This window comes from Acyrthosiphon pisum, chromosome X (assembly GCF_005508785.2).
Source record: "Acyrthosiphon pisum isolate AL4f chromosome X, pea_aphid_22Mar2018_4r6ur, whole genome shotgun sequence".
Taxonomy (NCBI): domain Eukaryota; kingdom Metazoa; phylum Arthropoda; class Insecta; order Hemiptera; family Aphididae; genus Acyrthosiphon; species Acyrthosiphon pisum.
In genome coordinates, this window is record NC_042493.1 from 42447215 (window position 1) to 42463700 (window position 16486).

The following is a 16486-nucleotide window of genomic DNA, read 5'->3' on the forward strand; positions in this document are numbered from 1 at the left end:
TGAAAACGATGGTAATTTTTGGGCTGATATAAAATGATATAATACAATGTGGTGAAGATATTGTCATAAACAAAATAGTAGAAAAAATTAAAAAAGCAACATATTTTTCTATTTTAGCAGACAAAACTACTGATCAGTGGCGTGGTGAACAATAATTTGAGGGGCAATTGCCTCAGAGATTTTTCTCAAATAGAGGGATGGGTGGTAGCCGGTGGATCCCCTAGTAACTGTAATATGATATACTCAAAAGGAAGTCAATAACAATCTAAAATATAATTAGTTATATTATATATTAATACACTATTTTATGCATTGTGACTTGGATATTTGTAACTTGCCTCTGGAAAATTCTGAGTTCGCCACGCCACTGCTAGCAATGTAGAACTGTTGTTAATCAGTATAAGATATTTTGACTTGAAAACAATTCGCAAGAATTTTATTAAATTTCTTAAAGTCATCGATTTAAGTGGAGAAGCATTTGGAAAAACTATCACTGAATTCATAGAATAAATAGGATTAAGTTTAACGAATCTAATAGGACAAGCCTAATTTAAAGGCATTCAAGCTTATATTTTAAAACATCAACCTCTAGCTACACAATATATGTTCACTGTTATGGTCATTGTTTGAATTTAGCCTTAGTTATTAAAATGTATTCAATACAATCTGTACGAAACGTAACTGGAATTTTTGAAGAAGTTACCAACTTTATTAGAGACTCCTAAAAGACTTAACATTTTTAGAATAAAGTTACTGCAAATTGTTCAAATCTCAAGACAGATATACTATTGAAACTATTGACTACACAATGGGTCAAACTTCTTGAAGCATTTATTAGATTTGATCAAATGCTACCTGCAGTTATATCATTTTTAGAATACATGATTAATTAACGTTTAATTTTTTAATAACATTACAAGTCATCATAAATACCATGAGCTGTACATTGCTTTTATCAAAACAACTTCACTGTCCAACTTCTGATTTATCTAAAGCTCACACTTTAACGGTATCTGCTCTTACTGCTTAAAAAATCAACGAAATGGAAATGATTTTATAGATATATTTTAAAAAGTTCAAGATTTGGCTGATCAATTTAATATTGAAATTCATGTACCAAGGATGGCAAATAGATAGTTTAATCGTTCTAATATTATGTCAACAGAAGTAAAGTAAAGTATAACAGTAGTTTACTCCTGAAATCTAGTATAGAGTTTCTATTTTCTAAGCATACCTCAATTTTTTAATAACAGGTATGGAATAGCGTATTAAAACATACTTACGATTTAAAATGAAAGAGGCTAGATTGAATAATTGAATTGATTGGGCTAGCATTACTTAATATACATCCTGACATAGACATAAAACCTGAAGAAGTTGTAAACACATTTGCTATTAAACATCCGAGGCATATTCAGCTATTATAATTTTACCTATATATTTTTATTTTTAAACATATTACAATAATTTGTACATTATACAGTGTAGTGAATTTTTTTTTTAAAAAATTAAACAAATTAGTATGACAACATGGACCGACAATTGTTGGTGTATATTTTTAAACTGATTATTTATTTGTTTTTTAAGGGTACCTATTTGTATGATTACATATTTCGTGTATTTTTGTGCTTCCCCCCCCCCATTATTAATTTCTAAATATACCTTCACTGAGGTGATCATCTATATGTCACAGTTGCAAGTCTGTAGCTATGTATAGGTTATACCTTGAAATTACTGATAGGTATTCTGTGTGAACTTGTATTTGCCTGAACATTTGACATAATATGTCTGCAGTAAACACAATTTGGTAATCTGGAATGTGTTATGACATCAACAATGTTTTTTCAATATATGACCACAATGTAGTCGTTCATTAAGCGAGCAGCCATCATCCACCTAACTTGATCCATTGAAAACAACAATTAGCTTAGTAGAAGAACTAACCAAGCGGCATACATGATGATGTGGCAGATAAATCTGAGGTTGTTGTTCAAATTGAAACGACGTAACGACATTCACAAATTAAATCTGCCTTAATCATTTGGGTAGGTCTAGGCATTTTTTCAATGTTTCCAAAGCTTTGAACAGCTGTGTCTAAGGTGGATAGAACTGCAGTAGTGTGACAGGTGAAGTTTTCAACTGTAGTTCCCTTAACTGTAAGTGGCATTTCATAATCACCAGCAATAATCCATCCCAATTCAATGTTCTGGAGTGTAAGCCAACCTTTGTTTTCACATGAGGGCAGACTGACCAGTCATTAGCAGCTTACAGGACAACTCAGCTCTAATCAACCAATCAATTTTACCTGGCTATAGAATGTTAGATCGGCTAAGGGTAGATTATATTCATATATTTCCATATTACAAAAGTTTTTAAAAAGTACTATATATGTATCTAAAAACAATCAAGATTTTCAAGAAAAAAAATGCGTTACGTATCGACAGGGAATAGTTACGTACCGCCTCGTATCGAAGTCCGAGTCCAATACGAGTCGGTACGTATCGCTAGTATATTTCACGTGTAACTTCTTGAACGCTCAAAATTGACCCGATACGTAGGTATCGATACGGATTATCATTGATTATATATAATATGTATAATCAATGGTATTATTTTCTTCCTTGAAAATCTTGAATGGTATTATTTACATTTCGTATCATAAGATAACTTGTATAAAATAATATTAATTACCTAATGTTAAAATGAATATAATATGTCTATTAACATTTTTATATACCTGCCGCCCCACCCACCCCCACCGGTAAAATCTTAGATACGCCACCGGTGTAACGGAGGACTATATTTTGTCAGAACTGTATTTTATCTGAAAGTGGTTTGTCGGATTCTTATCTCATAATATTTTACAATCATGCATTTTTTAAATCTTTAATGTAATTATATTTATTTTGAAAGTATAAAGGTAGGCATTTCTAATTGATACTTTAACACAAAGTGCCAAAGTTGGTGTATTATTTCATTTTTGAAAAACAAAAAAAACTTTTTTTCTGTTCTAAACGATGTTTTAAATAAATCAAATAGTTAAAATTTTAAACAGTTTAAATAGTTAAAAACAGTTTAAAAAAAAAATAACACAATATTTACTTAGATTTTACACTGTCTTAAACATATGTTTTATTCGTTGTAAACAATTATTAACATAACGATTAAAACAAATATTTTAAGTTAAGAGGATGTCAATGGTCAGCGCACTATTTGTGTTCTCTTTCCCGCAAAAATATTACTCTTTATCTTTTTTGTGATGGGTGTTATACTCTAGATTACCTACTTAAAAACATTAGAAAAATGATTCTGCGTAATTGCGTTTTGTCTATGTTGCGCGTGGGTCAGAGAGAGAAAACCAATAGTGCGCTGACATCCTCTTAATGTTTTATATTTAAAGGGAAAAAAATTTAAAAAAGATGGGCAATGCCGCAATTGGGTGTCATTCTGCTAGCAGGTTACAAATGGGTCACTATAATGAATGGTGTTAAGGGTCCCGGTGCCAGTTTTTCAAATTTTCAAAATTAAATTTTATATGTTAGTTGCCACCTCAATTATAAGACTTTTCCACTAATCTACTACCCAATACCTATTTAGGGTGTATTATATCGAAAAAAAATGACTTCGGGAATCACTTTCAAGCTTTGTAGAATTGTCGGATTTTGATGACTATTTTTTTATCTGAAAGAAGAAGACTTCCTACAGCCCGCATCGATCTCTGATTTTGTATTTCATTTGAAATGATTGTATTGAAAAATTTGTAAAAAATGCTTTTTATATTGTATTTTTTAGACATCTTATAAAGTTTGACAATAAAATATTTAAAAACAGAGATTAATGAGGGCTGTAGAATAATTTCCTCTTGCAATTAAACAAAAATTATAAAATTTGGTTGATTCTATAAGGCGGTATCGTTATTCCCGCAAAGTGTATTTTGGAGGACAAAATGGCATCGGCGCCGGATACCTTAAATTTGAATTCTATGATATAATCAATCCTGTAAAGTATTTAAGTAAAAGTATTCAAATACTTTTATAAGTATTGAATAATTTTTTAAATACTTTCAGCATGAAGTATTTTGAATGGTATTTAAATACTTTTTTTTGTATTAAATACTTTTTGGTATTGAATACTTTGTTTTTTTATAACGAAAATTTTATTTTTATTCGAAATAATTGGTTGGAAAAATATTATTGTCAACTACAATAATAGAATGATAGTTTTATTTAATATTTTGTATTTCTGTGTTAGCCGAAGCCCGAAGATTTGTAAAAAAAGTTATTGAATATTGAATAACAATATTCCCTTTAAAACTATTAGATAACTATTAGAATAGGTAGTAGGTAATCTGATTACCTACTACCTATGTGTTTATATTACGATAGTTAGAAACCCACTTTAAAAACCAAAAGTATTTGAGTAGTATTTGAAATACTATACAATTAAAGTATTTGAGTACTGAGTAGTATCTTAGAGTAATCTTAGAGTAGTATCTAGAAAAAAAATAATTACATTTTAAATTTAATACATTTAGTCAAAATTTCAATCTTAAATGCTTATAAAAATTGTGCCTATATATTTTTAATATTTTTTAACTGCCATTTAAGCAATATAATATCAGGAGCCTTGTATTCAATTTTCACGCTTTTTTACAAAACAAATTACATTTTATTGACAATTGTAGAAAAAAAACCAAAAAAATTGAAAACTGACAATGCCTATCTACGTGGAACTTTGTTGTAAATTTTCAATCCTTAGCTATAAAAGTTGAACATTTTATAAATTTTTAACTACAAAATCATTTTTAAATTTTAAATTTGATAAATGTTGTCATAAATCGAACTTTATACATGCTTATCAAAAAAAATTGTGCCTATGTATTTTTAATATTTTTCAACTGCTATTTAAGAAATATATCAGGACCTTTGTATTAAATTTTGACGCTTTTTGTCTCAACGGATACAATTTTATTGCCATTTATAAAAAAAAAGTCTGAAAACAGCTTAAACACGACCTTAAAATACTTTCAAAACTTTATCAAGTATAGGAAAAATTAATAAAATAAACATATAATATATATCAAGTGTCTACGGATATTCGTTTTTGAATTGCAACAAAATAATAAAATCGCTACATAAGAAATCGAGAAAGAAATCGAGAATATCCAATGTTGTAAAAATTTGAAAACTTGAAAAGCTCATAAAAATATAATTTGATTTTCTTGTAGACATTTTTTTTAAAATATAATTAAATAACCTTATAAGGAATCTTGCATTACAATTTAAAATCTTAGATTTAAAAAGAAATTTTTTTAGAAATTTCTAACTCTTAATAATTTGCACATTTTCGTGAATTTCACGCTTTTGTCAAAAATTGAACTTTAAATGCTTATAAAAAAAAATTGTGATTGGATTTTTAATATTTATCAAATGTCATTTTAACAATATAAAGAGCCTTGTATTAAATTTTCAAGTTTTTTTACCAAACATGTTACGGCGAAAAAGCCATATACCTAATATTGTAATCGATAAACGATAAACCCGCATTTATATTTTATGTCATTAGAAATTTATTATATTGTGATCATACTATGTGTGTGATTCAGTCGGTGTGGTCGAGTTGTCGGCGACGCACTCGCAAAAATAATAAATATACAGTCCATTAATATAAAATAAATTGTTGTTAAATTAATTTATAAAAGCAACACAACAAATAACATTTTATTGATAGGAAAAAAACTATAAAATTGAAATTTGAAATTGTCTGTTAATAGCTCAAAAAGTGTTAAAATATTTAAACAATTTTATGGTGTTTATAAAATGAAAATATACAAATTCAGTGAAATTTTTATGTATTTATACATGTTTTTAATTTCAACAAAATAAGAAAATCGCTGCATGAGAAATCGAGTGAATTGTGAATATCCAATGTTGTAAAAATATGAACTTCAAACTCTCATAAAAAATTAATTTGACTGTCTTGTAGACATTTTTTTTTGATAAATGTAAATAAAATTATGAGGAATCTTGTATTACATTTTCAAATCTCAGAATTAAAAAGAAAAAATGTTTATGAATTTCTAACTCAAAATAATATACAGTTTTCCAAACACATCAAAATATTTTGAAAATTGTATCGTGTATAGAAAATGCTAATTATAAACAACTGGTGAAAATTTCATGTTTCTACAGTCATTTGTTTTAGAGTTACACCATAAACCAAAATAGGTTTTATCAAATATCGATTATGCGTAAAAATTCCCGTTTTTCCTTAATCTTTTTTTTTTTTTTGTTTTTTTCGGTGCTTTTGAAAATTACTGGGAATTTTAACCTCCCCAATGAACTAACTTTATTCACTTTCCCATCGAAAAAAATACCGAAGCTTAAAATCGAAGCATTAATTCCACTACTTATCGACTAATGTGTACACAGACACAAATAATAAAAAAAAAAAAATTAAAAAAATACACTTCAAATTAAACTCCATTCGCTCCGTTCAGAATCTAAAATATAAATTTAAATTGTTTTGAGACAATATTTAGACAAATCAAAATTCATACCCTCAAGGAAAAATATTATTCCCTGTCGTTTTCGTAATGGGTGATTTTTCTGTAAGATTACTTAAAAACATGAAACAAATGATTCTGCGTAAATGAGTTTTGTCCATGTTGCGCGTGGGCCAGAGAGAGAAAACAAATAATGCGCTGACATCCTCTTATGTGCAGATTGTGTGATTTCTTTTGTATACAATAATAAAATACGTATTATATTTTTAATCTTTCACCTTTAATTTGATCTTAAGTTTTTTTTTATTACCTGTCTTCGCCTACTGCCTATAGAGCGTATAGGTACTTTGAGTATTGGATTTTATGTACGGCGTATTTAGATGTTTTTTACCTACGGACGTCCTTGATTAATATTGTTAAATGATAACATTGAAAACTAAACAGATAAGGATTTTGCATACCGGCGAATAGCCTGCTGCGTTTAAAGTTTAATAGGGCAATTCAATTTAATATAAACGTTTTACATTTTTAATATTATTATCGCTGATTTTATATTATAATAATTAATTATCCGATTGTGTAATCTACGTATAATATATTTTATACTCTTCTGAATAACGTGCGTTTTCATCTATCTTATCATCAACAAAACATAGTTAACACTATACATTTGTATTTCAAGTGCTAATTTAATTTTTCTACTAGCATTTCAATAGCAGCAATTAGTTATACCTCTCTAATTAAAATATTTTGAAGATAAGAAAATGCGATGAACCTATAACACTTTCATATGAATTGAATATACGCTTTTACGCATTTTAGTAGTGATCTGTACCTTCAAATATGTATACGCGTAAGGTCGGTCTTATTGTTCGACATAATTTTAAATCTTGCCTTTGTGTCAAACACAAAAGCGGTTTACCCACAAAACAATCAGATAACTATTATGACCCGGACGCTATTCATGAAAATCCATTGGAGAGGTGTAAGAGGTTTATCAAAAGGGATATAAGTGAGATGTGGAAAAAAGCTAACGACCCATTTGATCAGTATGAAGATGACAAAATATTCCCCAAAACCGTTGACATTTTAATTGTTGGTGGAGGTGTTATTGGTTCATCCATTGCTTATTGGCTCCAAAATAAATGCAGAGATGGATTAACAATTGCTGTTGTTGAAAAAGATTTATCGGTAAACAAATCAGTTATGTCTACTCAAGAGGTATTGTAGTTGATTAAATATTTGTTGCATACATGGTAACAGTATTAATTATTTTTATATTGAGATAGTGAAATTTGTATCGGCTTATGAGTTATACTGAGAGTTGTAACAAATAAATCTTTTAGGTATAGGAACTACTATACTACAATTATTTTTGTTGGAAAATTGTATTTATCCAAATTAAAAAATGAGCTACCTATATTTCTCATTTATCATACACCCCTTTTTATATCTAAATTAGTTAAATATATGGAATAATTGAATCAATCTATTTTGATAATTATATAAATTAATCACAATTTATAATTGAATACCTATACATAATTTCCAAATTAAAATTACTTTTTCATTAACTTTTTTTTAACTTATCAGCATCTATTGACTGAACAAAATTCAAGCAGTCTTGTAAAGTATTTGAGTAAGTGTTCAAATATGAATTTTAAATATTTTTTAATTTTACCTGTACAACATAGGTATTTTTAATAATAACCCAAAATATCTCTATTTAATGTAAAATGTATCTTATTTTTAGTTGATATATTTTATATTTTTATTTTAATCAAGTAAAACTTAACAAAAAAATTGTGTAAAATAATCTATCAAATTAGTATAAAATCTTTCACAAGCCTGGACTTTCAAGTTATACTATAATTATAAATTAAAAATTGAGAAATGTTAATCTTAAAATTTTTTTCCTATAATAGTTTATAATTTATAATAGTTTTATAATATAATTTGGTCGTTTCAGAATTTAAAATAAATTATTATAATTTTAAAATACTAAAAAATACATAGATACACTGATGTAGGTATAGTCTATGTATATACAATACATTTTTAGATAATTTTGCTTGCTGGTTTTTCATTTTTTTAATGATAATTTTACGCTAGGATGTCTGAGCTTTGGTCTTATAATTTTTTTATTAGAAGCACCGGATAAGCAAGGTATCACCCCACTAAGTTTTATGATTTTTAACGTTTGACTATAGCTATATCTACTGTACGGTTTAAATGGTTTAATAATTTTGTTTAACTATACTTTCTACTAAATAATGTATGTATTAATTTCTCATTATCATATAAAAATAGAACTACTGCCAAACACTCAAGCAATCTATATTTTGAGTGTCCCACCGAGATTTTCTTAGTAGCTCACCAACCCAATCTAGGCCTGGTCATACATATTATGTAGTTGTGAAAACCTTATGATTTCTGAGTATTATTATTAATAAAATGAACAAATTGTTATATCAAATAGAGTATTGTTATAACTACTTATATAATATGATATCTATGATTTTTCTGTACCATTAATACATTTTATAATATAATTTGTGTATTTGGTTACTGTATTAGTATATTAACCAAAATGTCTTATTTTTATGTGTATTAAATGGAATTGGTTCAAGCAAAACAGTTTTTACACATATTTTTGTAATTATGGAACAAACTCATAGTTACATAACGTCATAATGATCTAACACTGACATGGGAGAACTCTAAATGAATGTATACTGTACAACATTTTAATTTTTCTAAAGCTGTGTTAAATTAAATTAAAATACCTATTTAATTAATAATATTTATTTTAATATTCTAGTATGCAAAAGCATCTACAGTACTTTCTGCCGGAGGAATTCGTCAACAGTTTTCACTTAAAGAAAACATTGAATTATCCCAATTCAGTGCTGAATTTCTTCGAGATATCAAAAATTACTTGACTATTCCAGAACAGCAACCACCAGAAATAAATTTTAATCCATCCGGCTATTTATTTTTAGCTACAAAAAATGGTGCGGATACGATGTTAAAAAATCATGAACTACAAAAGTATGTTATCTTTCCAATAAAAATGATAATTTTTAATTTTTTAAAATTATTTTTTAGGGTAATTAAATGCTAATGTCGAGCTTTTATCTAAAGATATGATGAAAACTAAATTTCCTTGGTTAAATGTAGATGATATTGAATTAGGGAGTCTTGGAACTTTAAATTCAGGATGGTAAATTATAAAACCTATACACTAGTTTTTTGTATTTATTTGACTAATTGTTTCTACAATCATACTATATAGGTTTGATCCTTGGTCCTTGTTGAATGCATTAAGAAATAAAGCTAAGTCACTTGGGACATATTATGTTGAAGGTGAAGTAAAAGATTTTGGTTTTAAAGTAGATTCAAGCATAATGGTAGAAGAAGATCCTAATAAAGAATATGAAGGGATTAATAGCGTAAAAGTATGTATGGTGTTATAGGTACAATTTTAGTTTTACATATTTATTTATTAATATTTGACACATGTTTCATATTAAATATAAATTATGATACAACTTAAACTATGGTTTGCAATTTTTTAGGTAAAATTAAAAAATGGTGAAACACAACAAATGGTATTTGGTGTATGTATAATAGCAGCTGGTGCTGAATCAGGAAATATTGCTCGAATGGCCAAAGTTGGAAATGGAGAGGGATTTTTATCTACACCTTTACCTATTGAACCTCGGTAATTAAAAATTAACATTAACTATTTAATGTGTTATAATCAGCTTTTTACCAAATTTTTTTTTACAGTAAACGTTTTGTATATTATTACCATGCACCTAAGGGTCCTTCAATGTCGCCAATGGTAATTGATCCATCTGGAACTTATTTCAGGTAACAAACTTAAAATATATATTAATATTTTGTGGTTACTAATGAAATAATTGTATAATAATTAATTATAATATAGGTATGTACTCTCAAAATTATTCAGTAGTAGCTAAAAATGTTTGGAAGTAAATATGTATTATTATTTATTTGTGACACATCATTTTACTGAAGATTTATTATGTATATACTATTTAAGATTAATATTATTACCAAGATAATGCTAATTTGTCTTTATTTATTTATATTAACATAAATAAATTTAAAGATAAAAATGTTCAAAAACTTTTTCTAGATGCTTATATTAAACATAAACTAAATATAAAATAAATATTTTAATTCATGATTTTTTATTAATATACTTGTATTAAATCAAATAAAAAGTATTTTGTTAAACTGTTGATTTGTAGGCCTGACAGCTTTGACAACCATTATATATGTGGTAAATCACCCTGTGATACAGAAGAACCAGAAACAGTCAATTTAGATGTAGATCATGATTTTTTTGAAAAGGAAATTTGGGCAACACTTGCACACAGAGTACCTGCATTTGAAGAAGCAAAAGTAACTAAAAACTGTTCCACTATAAATATTTTATTTCAGTTAATTATAAAGTAATTACAAAATTAGTTATATTATCAAAATATAATTTAAATAAAAAAAGAAATTTCAAGATATATGTAACATGTTGAAAGCCAATTTCAACATATAGTTGACACGAGTAAATGGGTGGCCGTGGCTGGACGGTGTTAACATGCAGTTTACCTGTTTTGTATTAAGTTTTTATTTGGTGACTATAGCCATACATATTTTAATTTGTATTGGTCATTCATTATCGTATTGTCTATTAACGTCAAATCTACCAATTTTACAAGTGAGGACGGGCGCTTGCAGGTCAAATCACAATCTAGAATTGTATAAAATAATTAGTTATAATACACATAAATTTAAATACTTTAATTACATCATTATAATAAATTATAGAACAACATATTTAAGACTTAAACAATAATATATTATATTTTGTATATTATATATTGTTCCATATCTTAAATTATAATATTAATATGTATGTAAATTGTAGGTATATTACAAATGTAGAATACACTAATGTAAATAAGAATTTAAGTTTAATTAATTAATTTTTAAATTTATTTAAGATTTTCACTCTCACATAAAACAATATATCATTTACACAATTTTAAGTAAATTATTTTTAATTCTTAACTTAATTTAGAAGTAACATATTCTAATTAACAATTTATTAAAGATATGCCGAGTTGAATGAAAAATTAATTAATTTAATGGTTCAATAAAATTAAATGGACAAATCATGGGCCACTAAATCATATTTAAGATACCATAGGCTCAATATTGATCCAATAAAATGTTTTAGTGATTGTTCATGCACCCGGTAATAAAGTATTATATTTTATACAGTGTTGATACATATTCAATATTATGTTCTATTAAATAAAATACAAATGATACTTATATTTAATGTGTTTATGTTAATTTTAAAATGTGTATTATCACAGAACAGTTTCATTGTTTGAATTAAAATGTTTAAATTATGTATGTTTCATACTGTGCTATTACAATTTATATCATTTTTAATAATTTGAATTATTTCACAGGTGAAAAGTAGCTGGGCTGGATTTTATGATTATAATTGGTATGATCAAAATGCTGTTGTCGGAGCGCATCCAAGTTATTTCAACTTATTTTTTGCTGCTGGTTTTAGTGGACATGGTATATAATATAAACATTTAAATTGAATTGATACAATTTAATTAATTAATATTAATTAATATTAGGTATACAACAAGCACCAGCTATTGGCCGAGCTGTTATGGAAATGATTACTGAGAGTGGATATAACACAATAGATCTTTCTAGGTTAGGTTTTGGCCGTCTAATTGCTGAACAACCATTATATGAAAAGAACATTGTCTAACAGCTTAAAAAATAAATTATAGTATACTATTGATTTAATTTTTTACTATTAAATAGATGGCGATCATTTTTAATAGAATAAGTTTGTTTTAATTTTAATATTTTAAAAAATAAAAATATTATAATAGATGTTAAGTAAATAAATACAATTGTATGTTCTCGAGGCATATGACAGGTTTCAATGGAATAATTATCCATGGTAAATAATGCCTGAAAAAGAAAAACGTTCATATTATTTGTTAATAAACTATCATAAAATAGCAGATAATCTAGTCATTTCATTACACTTCCCATTATCCTTTTTTTTTCTTGATTAACCGGCAGTAGAGGAGGCTGTTTTCAAAACTACTCCTCTTCTGCCATCGTTAAATGATGACTAAAATGTATAAATACACACTATACACCTCCAATTATACTTACAAGCATATAACTTGGATTATATTTATTTCTCCAGTTGAATGAAGATATGCTGTATTCATGAACTCCATTTGTATGTTCAATATGGCAACCGTGATGAGTATGTCCGCCAAAAACTAAACGAGGCTGCACCACTTTCAACAACTAATTAAATAGAAACAACAAAACAATTTTAGTGTATAAATATTTTAAACATTACATAACGAATGATAACAGGTATATTAATACCTAGGTATGTGACATACTGTCAAACAATGAAACTAGAAATTAAGAATATTTGGTACCAAATTTAATTTCTGTAGATACATATTTAATATTCACTTTTATGCATACATTTTCACAGAATAAAATATTCTAGAATTCTTAATTTCGTATATTATGACCATTTTTATAAAATTTACCTAACAATGCCATCGAAATCAATTGAAGTTTTTTAGTTGAAAAAAATATACAATTAATCGTGAAATAAAATCTCTTAATAGGTAATATCTATATTTGTTTTTTATTAGTTTTTTCACAGCCAGCATTAGGTTTTAATCAATTTTTTTTTCATCAGCACATACTAGTATAACATGTGTATGAAATGTTAATATCAAATTTTCTATTTATAAGGCTACTATAACATGTAAAAGTACTTAATTTTGACTAGACCCTAGATACATGTGTATGCTAAATTGATCATTAAAAGCCTACTCCTGTAAACTTTAATAGTTATTTTATTTAAGTTTGAAAACAATCAAATAAATAATTTACTTAACTTAAATAAGAAACCTATAACCTTTTCAACTATTTTAATTAAAAAATTTCTGAGTATTTAAACAAAAATTATAGAATATAGTTTCTACTTAAAAATGGAAAATAGAAAATCATTTTATTAAATTATATATTGTGTATATTTATTCCAATAATTTTCACAAATTCTCAATATAAAATAATATTTATTTATTAATCACATATATTTACATGATAAATAATATAAAGACTTATATTTATAAAGTTAAGATAGTTTTATACTTTACCTTATCTGTTGCATCTTTGCGTAGACAATCCAAGCCCACACGATACGGTTTTTCTTTTTCTTTTAATGAGGCTGAATCCGGTTCATTACAGGCCATATCATTTTTTCTGTATAAAGGAAAATGCTGAAATTGAAATTATTTACATATGGTTTAGTTAAATTAATCTTGAATACTTAACAATTTATGTTTAAGCTTACAAATTAAAAAAATATATTCTTTATTCGGTAATAAACATATTATAATCTACATTTAAACCTAGCATATTTTACATTTTTATGATTAAGGTTTGGATATAGAATGTGATAAAAAGTAATAACAATTGCTTTTAAAATTAATACTATAACCTCTCTAAATGGGTACCAAAAATAATTATTTCTAATAGGTATAGAATATCAACCGTATAAAGAGAAATAATATTTTAAAAAAACAATTATTAATTGAACATTATTAAAATATTAAAAAAATTGCCAGTACAATATTAGTTGATGTATATAAATATAATAATTTAGAATTTAAATTATTAATTACTTGTAATAGTATGGGTTTACTATAATTTCCATCTAGCATCATTTTTTTTGAACAATTATTTTCATTTTGGCTGCATTTTAACCGCTCTAAAATAGTCAGGATTTATGCACATTTTATTCAATAAGTTATAGGAAAATAAAATAATATCTTTCACTTACTAGAAATTATGTTTAGTTTTAATTTAGCAGTATGACATAAAAAACATCCATCCATTTCCATTGCCATACTATTTATTGTTACAAAATGAACATTACGTCTACTGATCAATTCTACTGGACTAGTATTAAACACTTTATTAAATCTTTTTTCAAGATATGGTGTTACGCTATATCATAAAATAAAGTTGATTATTCTAATTAAGTATAAACAAATAAATAGATTATTTATACCTATAATGGAATCCGATGTCATGATTACCAACAATAGTATATAATTGTATATCTGATGGTACTGAAAACAAATAATTAAATGTTTCAACATACGAGTTGAAATCTCTTTCACTACTCCATAATCCTTCATCAAATAAATCACCTATAAAGAATAATATATTTATAAATTTATTTTTTTCAGTATATAAATTTTATTAAATCAACAAAATATATTTACCTAAAACAAAAATAAGTTCCGGTTTATGTAATTTGATAGCAGTTTGAAAAGCACATCCCATTTCCCATTCTCTAAAATAATTTTATAAATACATCATTTTCTAAATAATAATAAGTTCAGAATGCATATGTATAACATATTATTATAAAGAAGTGGTTTTATATTTATAGAGTAGCTACTGCTTACTTATGATAAATCTTTCAAAGATATTTTTTTTAAAAATAATAATAAAACATTTCGTTAAAACTGCATCCTATTGATTTTTATTGCACACTAGCTGTAACGATCCCGTCAATTACACGTTTGTATCAACTAAATTATTTACAGTGTGATTAACAAAAACAAAATGTATTGATTTGTTTTAACTATTAAATTATTACAATAGATGCTTGAAGATGTAAAATTAACTTGCTAGTTAAGTTAAGAAGTTGATTTTTTTAAACTATTTATTTAAAATGTTAATAATAAATAATAAAAAATATATTATATACTTTTTTCAGAAATATTTGCATGGACTTTTTAAATTACCGTATCATTTTATCAAGCCAATGTCCTTTTCTTGTACCAAGTAAATGTGTGTCAGCTAAAAACATAACTTTAACAGGTTGCTCCGATGTCATGTTACTATCTGAAGGCCAATTGCACTAGAAATTAAATTATAATAATTTTTAAAATTGTATTATCATCACTAGAGGCTAAAATTTCGAAGTATACATTGAACCGTGAACATGTTTAAAATAAATACAATTTGAATTCTTACTTGTGATAAGACGACGTAATAAATGCCATATTCACAAAAAAATATTAAACCACTGATACACAATAAATATCGTAGGAATTTCTTAGTAATGAGACTAAGAAGCTTAATCATTGTGAACTTCCTGAATTTTCCTAACTGAAGCAGAAAAATTGAGTAGCCACCGTTCATAAATTATGTACACAGAAGTACAGAACGTAAAATAATTTGAGATTTGCATAATTCACATAGTTATAGTAGTTTTGAAGTTCCAAGAATCTAAAAACAGCTAGCTAAGAAGCTTATACGTTTGTATACTAGACATAGTTAGTGCCGACCACAGACAAGACATAATTTAACATTTACCTATTAGTTACTAATTTTAATAATTAACATTTATTAATGTAATTATTAAAAAAATTGTTATAATACAACAGATCACATGAAATCTGTGAATATACCAAATACTGACTAAGAACTCCGCCTGATCGGTAGTCACTAATTTTATATTAGTCGGTACAACTCGGCAGTCTTATCAATCACAACAAAAATGCTATCAAATATAAATACAATATTATGACTATTGTATAAAAATAATGAAAATAACAATAATACTATTATCATAGAATAGATAATAATACAATAATATTTATTTATTATTATTCTATTCCGTGGACCGTGGATGTTTGAGAAGACGCTACACCCGCATGTGTTGTCTCCGTCTTATAAATGTACAAAATGGCAAAAACTGTTTTGTGCGGGAAAGGACTGAGAAGGCTAAAATCATAAATAAAAAGAAACGACATTTTTACGGCATAAAAAGGAGAACTTTGGCTGTGCAACGTTGTT

At 26.3% G+C, this 16486-nt stretch overlaps 2 protein-coding genes across 2 annotated transcripts; one reads left to right on the forward strand and one right to left on the reverse strand.

The window, feature by feature from the left end:
* The first annotated feature begins 6933 nt into the window (after window positions 1–6933).
* On the forward strand, window positions 6934–12594 carry LOC100168999 (FAD-dependent oxidoreductase domain-containing protein 1). Its single transcript, XM_029486251.1, has 9 exons — window positions 6934–7696; window positions 9327–9560; window positions 9637–9728; window positions 9801–9963; window positions 10084–10229; window positions 10298–10381; window positions 10786–10939; window positions 12013–12127; window positions 12193–12594. The coding sequence occupies exons 1-9, from the start codon at window positions 7349–7351 to the stop codon at window positions 12330–12332; spliced, it is 1476 nt and encodes a 491-aa protein (XP_029342111.1). The 5' UTR covers window positions 6934–7348; the 3' UTR covers window positions 12333–12594.
* LOC100568709 (metallophosphoesterase 1) lies at window positions 12359–16166 on the reverse strand. Its single transcript, XM_003248192.4, has 9 exons — window positions 15662–16166; window positions 15430–15545; window positions 14902–14972; window positions 14685–14826; window positions 14454–14620; window positions 14296–14381; window positions 13768–13890; window positions 12752–12892; window positions 12359–12541 (listed from the first exon to the last, which is right to left on the reverse strand). Exons 1-9 carry the CDS (start codon window positions 15827–15829, stop codon window positions 12359–12361), a joined length of 1197 nt encoding a protein of 398 aa, XP_003248240.1. The 5' UTR covers window positions 15830–16166.
* Between the last annotated feature and the right edge of the window lie 320 nt (window positions 16167–16486).

What these genes read in the sequence shown, in the direction of transcription:
- LOC100568709 (XM_003248192.4), bottom strand. Translation starts at nt 15,829, where the DNA reads ATGAACGGTGGCTACTCAATTTTTCTGCTTCAGTTAGGAAAATTCAGG. An exon ending in ATTACGTCGTCTTATCACAA is followed by an intron (nt 15,546 to 15,661) that starts GTAAGAATTCAA and finishes TTTAATTTCTAG; the next exon opens with TGCAATTGGCCTTCAGATAG. An exon ending in TGGCTTGATAAAATGATACG is followed by an intron (nt 14,973 to 15,429) that starts GTAATTTAAAAA and finishes AAATTATTTTAG; the next exon opens with AGAATGGGAAATGGGATGTG.
- LOC100168999 (XM_029486251.1), top strand. Translation starts at nt 7,349, where the DNA reads ATGTATACGCGTAAGGTCGGTCTTATTGTTCGACATAATTTTAAATCT. An exon ending in ATCATGAACTACAAAAGTAT is followed by an intron (nt 9,561 to 9,636) that starts GTTATCTTTCCA and finishes GCTAATGTCGAG; the next exon opens with CTTTTATCTAAAGATATGAT. An exon ending in CCATCTGGAACTTATTTCAG is followed by an intron (nt 10,382 to 10,785) that starts GTAACAAACTTA and finishes GTTGATTTGTAG; the next exon opens with GCCTGACAGCTTTGACAACC.